Source organism: Erpetoichthys calabaricus, chromosome 4 (genome assembly GCF_900747795.2).
Source record: "Erpetoichthys calabaricus chromosome 4, fErpCal1.3, whole genome shotgun sequence".
Classification (NCBI taxonomy): domain Eukaryota; kingdom Metazoa; phylum Chordata; class Cladistia; order Polypteriformes; family Polypteridae; genus Erpetoichthys; species Erpetoichthys calabaricus.
Genome location: NC_041397.2, coordinates 303,719,952 through 303,738,246, shown reverse-complemented (window position 1 = coordinate 303,738,246; position 18,295 = coordinate 303,719,952). Strand labels below are relative to the sequence as shown.

General features: G+C 39.7%; 1 protein-coding gene across 1 annotated transcript; it reads left to right on the top strand.

Moving 5' to 3' along the window:
* Nucleotides 1–237: 237 nt before the first annotated feature.
* LOC127527675 (olfactory receptor 10A6-like) lies at nt 238–6,906 on the top strand. Its single transcript, XM_051927242.1, has 2 exons — nt 238–289; nt 5,905–6,906. Exons 1-2 carry the CDS (start codon nt 281–283, stop codon nt 6,904–6,906), a joined length of 1,011 nt encoding a protein of 336 aa, XP_051783202.1. The 5' UTR covers nt 238–280.
* The last annotated feature ends 11,389 nt before the right edge of the window (nt 6,907–18,295 follow it).

The following is an 18,295-nucleotide window of genomic DNA, read 5'->3' as shown; positions in this document are numbered from 1 at the left end:
TAAGCAAAAGAAAAACCATCATGAACGTACACTTCTGATAAAGTTTAATTTGTCTCTTGTCTTGTGTTAATTCTCTACTGAGTATGTATTCGTGTTTGGAAACTTTGTTGTTTCTGTTGACGTTGTTGTTGGTACATAAGAGCAAGTTATACTGTCTAGAGGACATTTACTGAATACCAATGAGACTTCTGTGAAAGCTTAAAAAACCCAAACCAGAATAAACACTGGCTTGTGTGTGATTGATGATCATCACACTGTCAGGAACGAGTGGACGACAAAAATGAGTCAGGTACGTGGAGATATTGGATTCATAGTTATTATTTCATATTGCTTTATACTAAAACTTTGTGCATTCTGTTAAACAGTTCATATGTCTATAATACAGACAGAGTATGGACAGAAGACGAGAAAGGTGGCTCGAAAATGATGATGGAATTTGAGAAGCAGTCTTTAACAGAACACGCTCAAGAAAGGGAGTGTCAGTGAAGAGAAGTTTAGACAGACGCGAATACAGAGGAAAAGCGCGGAAGATACACGTAGGGCTAGAGATAAATATTTTTAAATGATTTTATTACCTGTAGTTTATGTAGGGCTGCGTCAGTGTGCATCTGCAAAGAAAAAAGTTATTTCCACACTAAAAAGAAAGGAAGGTAAAAGTTTTAGCCCTAAAAAGGCTTTAAAGTTGAAATGTTGTGTTTTTTTCCTTCTTTTCAGTGTTGAAATACCCTTACATTTTTTTCCCCATAAACATGATAGGTTATACGAGGAAAAAAGTAAATCTGCAAATTTTTTATTAACAAAAATTACAGGTAGTTAATACCATTAAACTGCGGTGAGCTGGCACCCTGCCCAGGGATTGTTTCCTGCCTTGTGCCCTGTGTTGGCGGGGATTGGCTCCAGCAGACCCCCATGACCCTGTAGTTAGGATATAGCAAGCTGGATAATGGATGGATGGATGGATAATACCATTAAATGTAGTCTTTCATTATTTGACCGAAATCACCAATATCACACATACAGCTAAATTAGTTGATAACTTCTAGATCAAAAACCTATTCCACTTTTTTTCATTTTGTGCATTCCTCCAAAATATTAATATGTCCAAACTATCATGTCCTTTCCTAACCCACTTAATCCAGACCACGGTCATGGGGGGTTGCGGAAGTACAAACTTCCCAGCTGGCATAGGGCACAATGCAGGAACAAACCCTGAACAGGGCGCCACTCCATTGTATGGCAAACACAAACACACACCAGACACACACTAGGGCCAATTTAGTGTCATCGAATCACCTAACCAGCATGTCTTTGGACAGTGGGAGGAAACCAGAGAGCCCGGAGGAAATGGGTACAGGGAGAACATACAAACTCCATGCAGGGAGGACCTGAGATGCAAACCCTGGTCTCCTTACTGCGAGGCAGCAGCACTACCACTGCACCACCATGCTGCCCTGTCCATAATGTGTTATTTATAAATATTTATTTTCACATATACAGTACATATACATAAACACATATGAACATCCATCCATTTTCCAACCCGCTGAATCTGAACACAGGGTCACGGGGGTCTGCTGGAGCCAATCCCAGCCAACACAGGGCACAAGGCAGGAACCAATCCCGGGCAGGGTGCCAGCCCACTGCAGGACACACACAAACACGGACCAATTTAGAATCACCAATCCACCTAACCTGCATGTCTTTGGACTGTGGGAGGAAACTGGAGCGCCCGGAGGAAACCCACGCAGACACGGGGAGAACATGCAAACTCCACACAGGGAGGACCCGGGAAGTGAACCCAGGTCCCCAGGTCTCCCAACTGCAAGGCAGCAGCACTACCCACTGCGCCACCGTGCCGCCACATATGAACAGTGTAAGTTAAAAACTTTCCACAAAATGAACATTAATTTTTCTTTTTTTGTCCACAACTACGTGCATAATATATTCCCCTCTAATGTCATATCCTATGTGTTCTTTTCTACATGCTCACCTAAACTGTCTATTTTACTTTTCACGTGCACTAAAAGAGAGAAGAATTCAGTAGTTTTATCTTTCTGAGATGAAATTGTTAGAAGGCTGAAAATTCACATAAAAAGTCATCTGAGCACAGTGAGAGTGTTTTGTAACAGCAAAGTCTGTCTGAATGGACTGATATGTTCACAAATGTTTGCCAAAAAGTCAGTGATACTTTTATACACAGTGAATACTCATTCTCATCTGAAAATAGCCAAATCTGCGCTACATAAGATGAAATGCAGCTGTATTAGAAAGGCTGCATTTACACAATGACCTGTTTCAACTTATGCACTGACAAAGCCTGATACCTTTTCTTACATACTCAATAGTACTTCAGGTGTACTGAAAAACAGAATCCCGATCATATTAAAAAAAATTATCTGGCCTGATCTGGCTCAGTCCATCCAAATATTGTATAGTTCCACCTGTACTGTTAGCTAAAGCCAAATATTACACTAGAAAAGATATTAATTCTTGTTTAATTTAGGCAGTTATGAGACACCAGTTCCTTTTATCAAAAAAAATTGCCACCTATCTCTTATTAACTATTTATACCATTAACTAGTTAGCCACACCATGACTTCTGATCAGTTTCACCTGTCTGTCACCTGATCCCTGTCTGTGTGTTGCTCACTCTTCCTCACAGAATTTCTATACCGCAGTGACATTTATCGGCTTTTCTACTGGTAAGTTTTTACCCCACACTGTCACAACAGCTTAGTGGGGTTTAGGTTTGGACTTTGATTGGACTATCCTAAAACTCTTCATTTAATTTCTTCAGTCAGTGTAATGTAAATTTATGTTGACAGTTTAGATTAGGTGTTACCTATAATGCCTGTATTAGTCGCATACTGTTAAGTAATGAGACCTTAATGAAGGAATTACAGGGTTTTAATTAAACTTACAAAGCATCAATAAAGTGGTCCTTTCTGTCAGTCCAATGTGGCCTACTAAGATAACTTACTGACTTAAATGGATGGTAATCTGTCTCTCAAGATATAACCTTAAGTATCGCTTAATACTGTTGAATGAAACTCCCTTTAGTTACTTATTAGTGACATTTAATCAAAGGAAGGTACTAAAGTAAAAGAAACATAAGTAGCAAATAGAAAAGTGTCATAGGGTGGTACAGTGGTAAAGTGTTTAACACAGCTGCCTCAGATACCCAAATCCCAGTCCCAGTTATGTCTGTCTGGAGTTTGCATATTTTCACAAATCTATGTGGGTTTCTCTTCCACATCTAAAATACTTCTGTGTCAGGTTGTTTGTTGACTTCTGGGTCCTTTTGTTTTCTTCCCATATCTGAAAGTCTTATCCATCATTTCGATTGATAACTTTTAATTGGCAATATGTGTAGGGCCATCTTAATGCATTGACACACTGGGCAGTTGCCCGGGGGCCCCATGCTGCATGGCTTACCAATTGAGTATCATTTATATGTTGAAATTTTTGTGTTTTTCAAGGCTCATGTTATATTGTTCAAACATTTGTGTTGATTAATCTTTGCTGCACAGCATGTTTTTTTAATGTTGAAATACTGATTTTGTTGGAAGTACCAATACAATAAATATATGTTTAATTTTATCGACCATTTACATTTGTATTCCTGTGGGTGTAGGTAGGGGCTCCAGTGCACTGCTTTGCCCAGGGGCCTAAAATGCTGTTAAAACGATCCTGATTATGTGTGTGTGTGTGTTATTCCAACTTTAAGGACCTGCTCACCTGATCATTAAAGGGCGCATTCATAAAACCACTCAAATCAGGTGTAACAGTTAACACAACATTAACCACAGGACATTGAGTAAACTTATTTACATCACTAACTGAAAACAGTCAAATGCACAATGTTAGGTCAGATCTGCTGCAATAGGACATCGACATACTGCCAGACACTGAAATGTAACACTTTATAGCTTTTCCTTTTGTTGAAATGTTTTATATACAGTTTAACCTTTTTTCTAATTCATCCATCCACCTACATTGTCATGATACCAACAACAATATTTATTTCTATAGGATATTTACATAAGAGTTGTAGTTCAAAATGCATTTCAAATGACAAAAGCCAAATTATAATACACAGTATCTGATGGTTATAGTGGCAGATCTAAAGATCTATGCTATGCTTAAATGGCCAGAGAATAGGGGAACTCCAAAACTCCAGCCGTCACAGACGCAAGAGAAAATAATTCTGTAAGGGTTAAAAGGCGAAAAGAACAGACAGCACTGAAATATGAAAAAGTAAGCCCTGCAGGAATGTCAGGAAATAGCCAAGCATGGGGAGACAGATGGTATAGAGTCTTGTTGTATTTAAGATTTAAACTATATAATGCTATTAATAAATTTTAGGAGCTTCGATTAGAAATATTCTGGTTTGTGTTATTGTAACTATTGTATCATGGTATGATGTGTCAGACTTCGACAAACAAGCCACAATACCAAGGTTGGTAAAGTTTCCAGTTAGTACAATTTTCGGAAAACCATGTAATTTTTCCTCATACTGGAATACTAAGTATGACTGGCTGGAATACAGCATGGTTAAAATGCTGTATTTTGTAAAAAGTTACACAGATGTGAGCAAACTACATTAATTAATGATAAATCAGAGAATGACAGAGATGGGAAGCTTGTTAGTCAAGCCTTGTTTAAAGCACCTGCTTAGTAAATAGAACATAAATGTGGAAGCAAGATTTGATGCTTAAAGGCAGATACATAAAAATTTGGATGCGAGTGTCAGTGGACTTTGCATCCTAGGAACCAAGTTACCCAAACTATTCTATAACATTTCAATAATTATTTACTGCTCTGATGCTAATATTTCTGAATATAAAATACATCACTACGACAGCAATTGACGAGAAGAATTCATAATTAATTGCTGAATTATGGTATTTGAGGGTTCCTCTAGAGTGCCTCGATTGTCTTGCACGATTTGGCTCAAAACCTAATCAGCATATCGTCATTTCATAACAGGCTTAAGTTTCAAGTCTGGTATTTTTCAGTCTATCAGTTTTAGCTCTAGAGCATCCTCAAGAAATTGTGACACACAGACACACACACACCCAGACAGACACACACCCATCATCGAGATATCAAAGTTTTCGGTATTAGGGGACCCTAAAACATCGAGATCCATCGGACTCTGGAGATTGAATTATTTGATGAATCTAAAGCTTTCGCTCCTCCCCCATAGACAATAACTTATGGTGGGGGAGGGAGCAAAGCAAAGATCTGGGGGAAAAAAAACAGTTTTAAATCAACTCAACAGAGATAATGCAAATGTATTTTGTACAGAAAGAAACCATGAACATGTTAAAGCGGTCCTTCATAATAATGTTCTGTGCTAAACAAGATATCGTTCAGAAATTGAACCGGTGGAAGTTTTTCAATTGTTTAAATTGCTAGCTAAGCATATTTTTGAAATTACAAATCACAAGAAAATGCAAAAATAGTAAGCTCTGATATACAAAACTATTAAAAATTAAAAGTTTTTCATTGAAACTCTTACACTTCCTTCACCATAACACACACCCCACTCCCACTAAGTGTGAATCTGGTTCTGCAGTTTATGTAAAATAACAACACAGAATGTAACAGTTGAAAAGAATGAGCTTTTTAGGAAAAAAAGTCATCATTTGAGTTAAAATGCACATCTGTCGATTAACCATTGTGTCTGTGTGATTCAGTATGTGTGCAAGAATTGCCTTATAAACAAATATGATTTCATTTGATTACATGTGACATCAAAAACTAATATGATTTGAGTAATGTACCATTGGTGTATATTGGAATTTGGAAGGTGTACTGGTCCCACTGCATATCTAAAACTGCATTTTAAGTTGTCATATACGACATTCTGTACGATTTTTGTGTTTCTTTGTCTTTCAGTATGATCTCAGCGATATACAAACGAATGGATCTAAAGCTGCATCTTTCACACACTTTGAACTTGTGGGTTTTCCGGGTCTGCAGGACTACAAGACGTTACTCTTCATAGGATTCTTCATACTCCTGTTAATTACAATTACTGCAAATTTCCTTATTCTCTTCCTAGTGTCACTGGACCACAGGCTTCACACGCCAATGTACTTTTTCCTTTGCAATTTATCCGTTTTAGACACGTTAATGGCAATATCAATTATTCCCAAACTGCTGGCAGTTCTTTCTGGGTATGACAATACTATTTCAGTTGCTGCCTGCTTTGGACAAATGTATTTCATAATCTCTATTGGTGCAGCGGAAAACTGCTTGGTGGCAGCGATGGCATATGATAGATACGTTGCAGTTGTTAAGCCTTTACATTACAATGTTATAATAAATCTGAAAAAATGTATGGTTATAATGACCACCGTGTGGATACTTGGGTTTGTACTTCCGGCTCCTTCTGTTTTCTTAGCTTTTGGGCTGCCCTATTGTGCCGCATATAAAATCATGCACTGCTTCTGTGACTATCCAGCTGTGCTTTCTCTGGCTTGTGCAGATATTAGTATTCATGGCAATGGCACATTTGGTGCTGCCTTGGTAGTCAATTATGTACCCCTACTTTTTGTACTGTGGACATATGTCAGAATTATTATTTCTGTTCTAAAACTGAAATCAACAGCAAGTCTAGCAAAAGCCTTTTCAATGTGCTCTTCACATATGACCGTGGTGCTGATGTATTATGTGTCTTCTTCGATTGTGTATGCGGGGTCGAAAATCGAAGGACTTTCATTCACCGGACGCATTTTTGTTGGAGGTTTGAATTACTTTTTAATGCCAATGGTGAACCCTATGATTTACAGCTTAAGAAATGAAAAGATGAAGGATGCAGCAAAAAAGTACATTCTGTATAAAGTTATTTTTCCACACAATACCAAAACTTCCATGAGCACTATAGAATGCGATTAAAAAAAATGAAGAAATTCTGTTTACAAAATAAATTTTTTTCTTCACAAATTGTGAAACATTTTCTGCTTACTCAGTGTAATATTTTTGGATCTCTTTTAAATGTTAAGAAAAGAAAGCATAAAGTAGAAACAGTGATTTCCTTCACAATTTATCTTCATATAATTTATCTATTGGAAAATCACTTTGACCTTAAGAAGACCTGAAAGCCAAGATAACAAAATATAAGCATGAGAATTTTTGGATGGGCTATTCAGCTCAAAATCCTGAAGTTTTTGTTTGCCAAACCCCTGGGGTCAGTGTTTAGGAGATAAATGGGTCTCTGAAGTTCACATCTGTAAGATAACATCCTTGGGCATTTTCCAGAATAATGACATGTTGAGATTTGAAGGGGCAAAATATGACACTTTCAGCATACAGCTTCAGACATACTGTACTCAATGTATAATAAAATATATAATCTTTATTTATGATGTCATAATTTTCATCTGCTATTATGTCTCATGTTTTACTTTCAATACAAAAAAAATTCTTCTGAACTTTATGGCCTAGATGTCAGCTGTACCTAAGCAATATTTCCTTTTTTCTTCTCACTGTTCTTATTAGCCAATGAAAAATAAAGCTTTTGTGTTTCTATATTTAATGGAAAATGAATGATTTGGAATGTTATATTCAATAATATTAATATAAAATCATTGGGCAATTTTTTAGGAACACCATTAGAAATGCTTATCCATTAAATTATTTAATCAGCCAATCAAGTGGCAGCAGAGCAATATATAAAGTCCTGCAGATCTACTTCAGGACCTTAAGTTAATGTTCACATCACACACCAGAATGGAGAAAAAATGTAATCTCAGTGATTTCACATGTGCCATGATTGTCAGTGCCAGAAAGGACCAGTTTGCATATTTCTGGAAAAGCTGATCTCCAGAGATTTTCACACCAGACAGTCTCTAGAGTTTACGCAGAATGTCCAAAAAGCAAAAAAACACATCCAGTGAAAGGCATTTCTGCGGACCCAAATTCCTTGTTGATAAGATGGTCGGAGGACAATGACCAGACTGGCTGAAGCTGACCGAAAGGCTATGGTAACTCAGATCGCCACTCTGTAAAACTGCGTTGAGTAGAAAATCCTTACAGAATGAACAACATGTCAAACCTTGAGGTGGATGGACAACAACAGCTGAAGACCACATTAGATTCCACTTCCATCAAGCAAGAACAGAAAGCAAAGGCTGTGTTGGGCACAGATTTATCAAAACCGGACAATTGAAGATGGGAAAAACATAACCTGGTGCTTGTTACAGTATCATTTATGCTGTTGTTGTGAAGTGGCAAAATTTACATGCAGATTAGTGTAATATCCTGGCATGTTTTCCTTCTTCTTTTACTATTATCTTTGTGGTGAAGCTGTAGCATTAGTATCAGAAAAAACTACAAATCGTCATTATGATTTTCAAGGAAACTACAGAATGTCATCATCGGTCAAACTTTGCAGCAGAAGCTGCCATACAATCATGGCATCATTCACTCTCAAACAAGAACTGTTACTCCTAGCTGGGAGTAGGACACTTCATAAATACTTCCCATGTCCTGCTCTGAGGTGGGACAGATTCTTATCCTAGTCCAACTTTAGTGCAATTCCTAGGAACAATTCTGAGGCACTAGATAAATACAGGCCCGATTTTTTAAGAACATCACTTTTGCTTTCTTCTAAACTCCCAGGTATTACTGGGAATGTCCTAAAGTTTCGCCTTTTTCTTGTGAGCTGTGTCACAGCTTATTTTTTCTGATCTCTTCTGTAATATCCTATTTAATCCACAACTTTTCATTCTCTTGGAAATTTTGCCTCCTTCTCTTTCCTCTTTCCAGCAGAATTTGTTTTCTTTGGGCACCAATTCTGCAAAGTTAGCTCTACATTCGAATTGGAAATCTCTCAACTCCCTGTCCTTTCACTTCTGAAAATCCTCTTTCTACAACCTTGTGTTTCTTGAATTACTTGTTGAGAAAATTAAAGGTGTGACTGGCTGAAATATTTCTTAGTGGCAAATCTAAGTACAACTTGTTCAAACCTACTTGGATGGGAACTGGGGCTTGATATACAGCGGACTTCTGAATTCAGTTTTTGATAAGAGATTATCTGAAAGTCGTAATGTTTTAGCAGGAAGTGCACAATATTTAAACCAACACAATGGTCACCTGCCCCAGTAACCCTTGGCTTGTTCACAAAGCTACAGTCAGCAGAGGAAAGTTCTAACAGTAGGCTTGACTCACAAAGTTCCATCCAGGTCTCTGTCAAAAATAAAAAGTCCAATCCATAAGACACAAAAAACAACAACAACAATGTATTTCTTGTATAGCCAAAAATCACACAAGGTATGCCTCAATAGGCTTTAACAGGCCCTGTTTTTTGATAGCCTTCCAGCCTTAGAAACTCGTTTAAAATAAAAGACTTGTTATTGAGTGATCTCACATTAAACAAAATCATCTCAATGAAGTGGTCCCTACCATAAGGGACGATATATATTCTAGCTCATGAAGATATTGATGATCAGCCTCTCATCTGCACACATGCCACCTTAGCCGCTGAACACAGGGGGCTACTAGTGGCATCTGCAAAAGTACATGTAATAGTGAATATTTAGCACCACGTGTACAAATGTGTAGTCGTGACAGTGGATAGCAGGGGGCTATAAATGGCTACACCAGGAAATCAGATGGAGTGCCATTGACCAAGGTAATGTACAGTACACAAAACTAAATGTTGGGGCACAATGTCCACAAAATAAACACATGCACGATTGTGCCAAATGGTACAAGAAAGTAAAGAGCAGCAAAGCAAAATAAACTCAGGAGGGTTTAATGATCTGTCAAGCAGTCAGTATTTGGAGTCGGCTAACTCCAGAATGAGACATGCCATTCAGGGGGCATCTCGGTTTTGATATCGTCAGCAATAGCGCCCGCGGAACTGTAGTGTTTTCCTTGGATGAGCCTGGAATGCGAATCTCAGACACGCATGTGTGACAGGAGGTAAAAATATCTCAATGTTAGATGTTTTCTGATCTTTCCTAATACGTCTCCTCTCTTGCCCATGTTGTCAGTGCTATGTGGAATGCCTGCGGTATGCCATTCTGAAGAGAAAACAAAAAGACAAACAACAAATACCCACATGTATTGAGAGGCAGACGCGCCAGTCCTCCAGTCTTGTCCTTTGAGTCTCGACAAGTTCATCTAAGGAAACCATGTTACAAATTTAATTTCCCCTATGGTCAAATTCTTCCACGCACTTCAACAGAGGCCCCATGAACACAGCAAAGGACTAATCTAAGGACCTCGCTGAAACAATCATTTGTTAGTAGCGATAGGCTGTATGTACAAGGGGCAGGGACTTAACAGGTGCAAGCTTGTGACCCCTGGTTACTAGAAATTCCTCTCTCAAGGGGAACAATTGCAAGCTTTGGCTACCAACACAAATGGAGTTAAACAGCTTAGGTCACGTGTCTTGGCTCCCAGTAGGCAAACATTAATCCATTCAGTGTAGTGTGCAACCACAGATATTTAAGGATATCACATACCTGTAACCACTCAATCTCATGTTTTGCTGCTGCACATGATGGTGAATAATTGGGAGCATACTGCAGAGTGTACTGTGGGTGATGCCAAATGGGCCTTACTTTTGTAATAGCAGATGAGAAAATCTGTGGGAATGTATCTGCAGATAGCAAGGGTTTATTGTATTCTGTTCTTCGACTTGTTAAAAAATGTTATCATCAAAATTTAATAATGCACAATACTGTCTTGTTTTGCCACAGATGCTGCTACCTTGGGCTTACTGTTCCAACCAAAACAGGCCTTTGCTGGATTCAAGTTTCCAGAAATTGTGGCGCATGACACCATCAGGTTTGATAATACATTGTCATGATCAAGCTCTTGTTTCTGATTTTTTGCAAACTTTCATTGACCTCTAAAGTTACTTTTACCTTGTTTTAGGTCAAAAAATCTTTTGGTGGCATCTATTTTTAAGGAAGAATACATTTTTATTTATGATGAAATTAAGTAACATTTTCCAATAACATCATTTTATTTTTTCTTATGGATGAAGCTGTTGTTATGAGTATTTGCCTTTGCTAAGCAGCGTCAACTGGAAATGTTCAGTGCTTAACACAGCATTTCCCAACCAAAAGTGGGGTTACCTGATATGCTAATAGGGTCACAAGAAAATATTTAAAAATAGAAAAAATAGTTTAAAATATATATGTAATCAAATTTAATAAAGATTACTTCATTATTAACTTCAAATTTAATATACATTTAAAACTGGGGTGCTTGAAATATGTCACATGAATATTATGAGTGGTCTTATCTTTTCACACTTTTGCCCCAGCTTGTTAAAAAAGTAAGCAAAATGGAGAGATTTCCTGACTGAGGAGCTCCATCCACATCAAGTGTAGGCTTGCCAAATCCTGAACATTATTCTTCAAAAGGATCCTGAAATTATGAGGAACAGTTTATTCAATATTTATTAGCGTTTGTGGGAACCAGCCCGGACACAAACAGGCAGACAACGTCAGTTCTTAAAACACACACACATTTATTTACATAAGTGTCCAAAATAAGTCCCGCACAGCACACAGTGCCCCTGCACCAAACACCCTTCAAGTCCAGGCCCTCAATAGTCCTTCCTTCGGCCGCACTTCTTCCTCTCTCCCGAGCTCCATCCTCTTCCTCCCGACTCCAGCTCCTCAACTGTAGGAAGGTGGCCCCTTTTATCTCCACCCGGATGTGCTCCAGGTGCCCTCTGACAAACTTCCAGTGGCACTTCCGGGTGTGGCTGAAGTGCTCACGTCCAAGGGTTTACGCACTTCGGGGCGCCCCCTGGCGGTGGCCACGGGCCCCAATTGGGTTGAGATTCTATGCTCAGTTCCCGTGGCCCCCATACCGACCAGGGCGGCTGCCCTCTCATGGCCCGGGGGAGGTACAGTGCATCCGGAAAGTATTCACAGTGCATCACTTTTTCCACATTTTGTTATGTTACAGCCTTATTCCAAAATGGATTAAAGTCATTTTTTTCCTCAGAATTCTACACACAACACCCCATAATGACAACGTGAAAAAAGTTTACTTGAGGTTTTTGCAAATTTATTAAAAATAAAAAAAACTGAGAAATGCCATGTACATAAGTATTCACAGCCTTTGCTCAATACTTTGTCGATGCACCTTTGGCAGCAATTACAGCCTCAAGTCTTTTTGAATATGATGCCACAAGCTTGGCACACCTATCCTTGGCCAGTTTCACCCATTCCTCTTTGCAGCACCTCTCAAGCTCCATCAGGTTGGATGGGAAGCGTTGGTGCACAGCCATTTTAAGATCTCTCCAGAGATGTTCAATCGGATTCAAGTCTGGGCTCTGGCTGGGCCAGTCAAGGACCTTCACAGAGTTGTCCTGAAGCCACTCCTTTGATATCTTGGCTGTGTGCTTAGGGTCGTTGTCCTGCTGAAAGATGAACCGTCGCCCCAGTCTGAGGTCAAGAGCGCTCTGGAGCAGGTTTTCATCCAGGATGTCTCTGTACATTGCTGCAGTCATCTTTCCCTTTATCCTGACTAGTCTCCCAGTCCCTGCCGCTGAAAAACATCCCCACAGCATGATGCTGCCACCACCATGCTTCACTGTAGGGATGGTATTGGCCTGGTGATGAGCGGTGCCTGGTTTCCTCCAGACGTGACGCCTGGCATTCACACCAAAGAGTTGAATCTTTGTCTCATCAGACCAGAGAATTTTCTTTCTCATGGTCTGAGAGTCCTTCAGGTACCTTTTGGCAAACTCCAGGTGGGCTGCCATGTGCCTTTTACTAAGGAGTGGCTTCTGTCCGGCCACTCTACCATACAGGCCTGATTGGTGGATTGCTGCAGAGATGGTTGTCCTTCTGGAAATTTCTCCTCTCTCCACAGAGGACCTCTGGAGCTCTGACAGAGTGACTATCAGGTTCTTGGTCACCTCCCTGACTAAGGCCCTTCTCCCCTGATCGCTCAGTTTAGATGGCCGACCAGCTCTAGGAAGAGTCCTGCTGGTTTCGAACTTCTTCCGTTTATGGATGATGGAGGCCACTGTGCTCATTGGGACCTTCAAAGCAGCAGAAATGTTTCTGTAACCTTCCCCAGATTTATGCCTTGAGACAATCCTGTCTCGGAGGTCTACAGACAATTCCTTTGAAGTCATGCTTGGTTTGTGCTCTGACATGAACTGTCAACTGTGGGACCTTATATAGACAGGTGTGTCCTTTCCAAATCATGTCCAGTCAACTGAATTTACCACAGGTGGACTCCAATTAAGCTGCAGAAATATCTCAAGGGTGAGCAGAGGAAACAGGATGAACCTGAGCTCAATTTGGAGCTTCATGGCAAAGGCTGTGAATACTTATGTACATGTGCTTTCTCAATTGTTTTATTTTTAATAAATTTGCAAAAACCTCAAGTAAACTTTTTTCACGTTGTCATTATGGGGTGTTGTGTGTAGAATTCTGAGGAAAAAAATGAATTTAATCCATTTTGGAATAAGGCTGTAACATAACAAAATGTGGAAAAAGTGATGAGCTGTGAATACTTTCCGGATGCACCATATAGTCCCTCTCCCGGTCCTTCCAGGCGTCCCGGCTGGGCACAACCCCCCAGTCACCCACCACATGTTATTGAGAAGAAAGAGGAAAGTCCTAAATGCCTCTTGTGCTTCAACGTGCTCTCTATAAGAGTATGAAGTCAAATAAACTTAAAAGGCACTTTGAAACTTCACACAAAGAATACATGGGAAAGCCAAAATCATATTTTGAAAGAAAACTTGATGAGCTCAACAGTCAGTGGATACAGTTCAGAAATGCAATAACTATAGGAGAGAAACCTGAAGTACAAGGCTATTGTATTATTGTGATATTTCCCACTACTTTCCCTTTGCCTAGGGATAAGTGCACTCATCAGGTTTGTTACTGAGTTGGTCTACTGTTGCACTTTAAGATTAACACACGCATACATAGCTATACGCGTACACACAGAAACTCAACAGTCCCCTATGAATGACACACACACACAGCTGGTTTATCTCTAGCACTTTAAACCACACAAGTGCCTTATGAATAGCACAGCGTGTCACTCTCCTAGCACTTCAAGAGACTTACATACACACAGACCCTAACCAAAACAGTGCCCTTTGAATGACACACACAGCTGGTTAGCCTCCAGCACTTTAAACCACACAAGTGCATTAGGAATAACACAGCCTGTCACACTTCTGGCACATCAAGAGACTTACTTATTGTTGGAACGAACAACATACGATATTTAAAATATATCTCAGACCTAAGTATTACTTCGGTCTCTAGAAATACATTTAAACATTCAAAGGCTCAACATCCTTGGCTATAGGCCATTTATCAATCAAGAATGCCTATCTTGTACTGTTCCCTACTATTGGGTGGATTCACGCCCTCAGCCTTAATAAACCTTGCAGCATAGAGCATATGACAAAACTTATAGCTGCACCAGGTGCTCAGGGAAATCTACCTTAATACTTCAATCACTCTAGACATGAAGACAAAGCATAGAAACTTAAAAGCAGCATGGTATTTATTACATGAATAGAAATACCAAAAAGAACAAAGAATAACAGAAAATAAGATTGATAGTAAAGTCTGGACATATATAGTCTTTAGAAAAAGCTTATGAAAAAGTTAAGATGTCAAGGATGAATGTCCCAGGGAAGTATTGATCTAGGACTTAAAGTTGTTCATGAGAAGCTTTGCTGACGATCAGATGGAAACGGCCACACATTGCTGGGACCTTTTCCTGACATTGCTCTCACCCTTCTCTGATGTTGCTCTGTTTTCTTCTTCTGTCGCTCTTTAGACGAGGCATACTTATTATAAAATTGTACTGGGGGGTTTCACAAGATGTGATTACTACATGCACCTGTTTGGGTGGATGTCAATATGATGAATGAATTTCTAAGCAATAAAGTTTCTAATGTTTTAACAATCTTCTGTCTCAAGCTGTAATTTCCAGTCCAATGGCCTCTCCTTTTGGTCACAGATTGTGAAGTAATTGGGTACAGCTTGAACCATAGCATATCTTCCTTTACCAAGCTGTAAACCAATTTAGTCCTGGTGCTCTTCCCTTCTCAGGTCATAAAGTAATTCGATAGCATGAGGCATTGCCATGCCTTTCTCTGTTTGTTTGAACAGCTGTTTTAAAAGTGAGGTACAATTTGGGAAGAGGAAATGCTTTAATGTGTCCTGTATTTAAGTTCATCAAGTGTTGTCTTGAGCAAAATATAATGAAAATATAGACAAAACTCTGCAGATTTTGCACACCACAACAGCTATGAAACCAAACAGCATTGCTGAGACATTGTGGTTAGAATGAAGCATAAAACTAAAGAATATACCCTTGTCTAATAATACAGTGAAACAAAGAATCAAGAGAGCACACTAATGAAGCGACTTAAAACTTCCCCTGCCTACACTTTACAAGTAGACGTTAGCAAGGAGTGTAAACCGCTCAAGTTTTGACTTTTGTTTGTTTGTACTGTCTTCAGTTTCCTGAGAAAGTTTATGGAGGATAAAGGAAGTCCATGGAATAGGAGGATGGAATTCTGTACCATCCATGGCTGGTTGGCGGGCTGGCTTACATACATTAATCATGGACGTGGCCCATTCTGCAATATGGATGCACTGCATGATCCACCATGAGCAACTTGCAGCAAAGAAACTAAGCAGGGCCCTCGTAGATGTATTACATCAGGTAACTGCAGTGGTCAATTATATCAAGCAACATCCACTGTCTGCACGCTTGTTTGCAAAGCTTTGCAGTTACAGTATATTGGCTCTGAGCATGACAATTTGCTCTTTTACACAGAATCACTGTGGTTGTCTAGGGGAAGAAGATTTTTTGAACTCAGACAAGAACTATTTGTATTTTTCATAGATTTTAAAAAACAGAACTTGTTCAGTTTTGGTGCAACCAGAACGAAATGTTCCTTCTTGCCTATGTAATGGACATATTTGAAAAACTTAACGTAAGCATGTGGGGTGAAAGAAACATATAATACAGATGAGTGATCATATTAATGGATTTTGGGGGCAACTCGCATTCTGGAGATAGAATCATTCTAATGATATTTATACCTCTTTTCCACAGCTGTACAAGTTTTGGAGAAACAACTGTCTGGCTGATCAGTGCCCCACTCAAACAATGACTGATCATCTACAATGTCTGAAGGAGCACTTCACAACTTACCATCAAGGACTGGATATGTGAAAATTTGACTGGGTCACTGACCCATTTCACTGCAAACCAAGCTCTGTGGATCTTCTAGACAGTGTCATCAAGCAGCTGATTGAGTTGTCTTGCAAACCCTGCAAGTACTGTAAATGGAAGAATTCTTGTTGGGAACCAAAGCAGATTATCCCAAAGTTTTACCACTGAACTTCTGGTTCCCTTGTCAAGCACTTATTTGTGCAAAGCTGGATTTAGAGTTCAGGTTTGCCTGAAATCAAAGTACAGGTCCAGAGTAAACATGAGTAATGAGGTAAGGTCTCCTCTCTCGACTATATCTAATGATTTTGACATGCTGCTGGCTGACAAGCAGGCAACACCTGCTCATTAAACATCATAAGTACTTTACATGGTTATTTGTGCCAACATGTTATGTTTTGATGTAAGTTAAATGTTCTATAATATAATACTGTAACTTACCATTAAACAATGTACTGAATGGGAAGTGAATATCAATATTTCAAACAGCTGGGGTCCAGAAAAAAATCAGATTTAAAAATGGGGTCACAAACCAAAAAAGCTTGGGAACCTCTCGCATAACATATTCAGTTCAAGGGTGTAAATGTTGCATCAGGCACTTTCTGGTTGTCTTTGGTTGGATTCAACCCAAATCACTAAACTGTAACTCCTTTGTCATTTTGAAATGTTTCTGGTTAATAAATTCTGGCTCTCCATTTTTTCACTACAATTTAAGGTTATATGTTTTAGCTAAGGTTACATGAATCAGCATATAGGTTTTTGAATCCTTTAAAACTAAGTCTAGTCTGTCCATAACGCCTTTGTTTTATTTATCCTTTATTCCAGGAAAATTTGATGACAAAAAGTAAAGTGTGTGTGTGTATATCAATAATAACTGGTTCACGGACGCAGTGATAGTGGATGCTCCCCTGACTTGGAGTATATGACTGTGAAATGTAGACCTATCTATTTACCTCGGGAGTTCAATGTGATAATGATCACCGCTGTTTACATACCACCAGCTGCTAATGCTAACTTGGCTATGAGACATTTATACAGCAGCATTAGCAGCCAACATAGCCTTTATCCTGATGCAGTGTTCATTATCACAGGGGACTTTAATCACGTGGATTTAAAAGCAGTGCTCCCCAAACTCCACCAGCACGTAAAGTGTGCTACTAGAGGAGCCAACACACTGGACATGTTCTACTCAAACATCAAGCTGGGCTACAGAACTAAATAGCTTCCACACCTGGCCCAGTCTGACCACATGTCTCTGCTGATGATTCCTGCATACACCCCTCTCCGCAAATCTGCTCTTACCACCAAAAGATCCATCACAACCTGGCCTGATGACGCCTCTCTGCAGCTGCAGGACTGCTTCAACAGGACTAACTGGGACATTTTTGAAAGTCCAGACCTGGAACTCTACACTGATAGTGTATTGTGCTACATCAAAACCTGCATTGACACTGTCACAGTGGAGAAATATATCCGTGTCTATCCAAACCAGAAGCCCTGGATGACAACAGAGATTCAGTGGCTGCTAAAGGAAAGGAACACTGCCTTTAGGTGCGGTGACAAGGTTCTCTACAGCATGACACAGTCCAACCTGAAGAGGGGCATCAGAAAGGCTAAGAGGGACTACAGGAGAAGGATTGAGGAGCACCTGGACAGTAATAACAGCAGGCAGGTTTGACAGGGAGTCCAGCAATTCACCAACTACAGGACCAGCCATGGAGCTGCTGAAGGTGACACCTCAATGGCAGAGGAACTGAACCACTTCTTTGCTCGCTTTGAGATGGAACTACCAGAGGCAGCTGTTACACACGCAGCAGCAATTCACAACAACATCACCCCCTTCCTTAGGGTGGAGGAACACAAGGTGAGATGCTCGTTCCAGGCTGTCAATCCTAGGAAGGTGGCAGGTCCCGATGGTGTCCCTGGATGTGTGTTGAGGAGCTGTGCAGAGTAGCTGGCTGGGGTCTTTACAAAGATCTTTAACCTGTCACTGTCCCAGGCCTCAGTTCCTTCCTGTCTGAAATCCTCCATCTTACTCCCTTTTCCCAAAAAATCACCCATATCCTACCTGAATGACTATTGGCCAGTA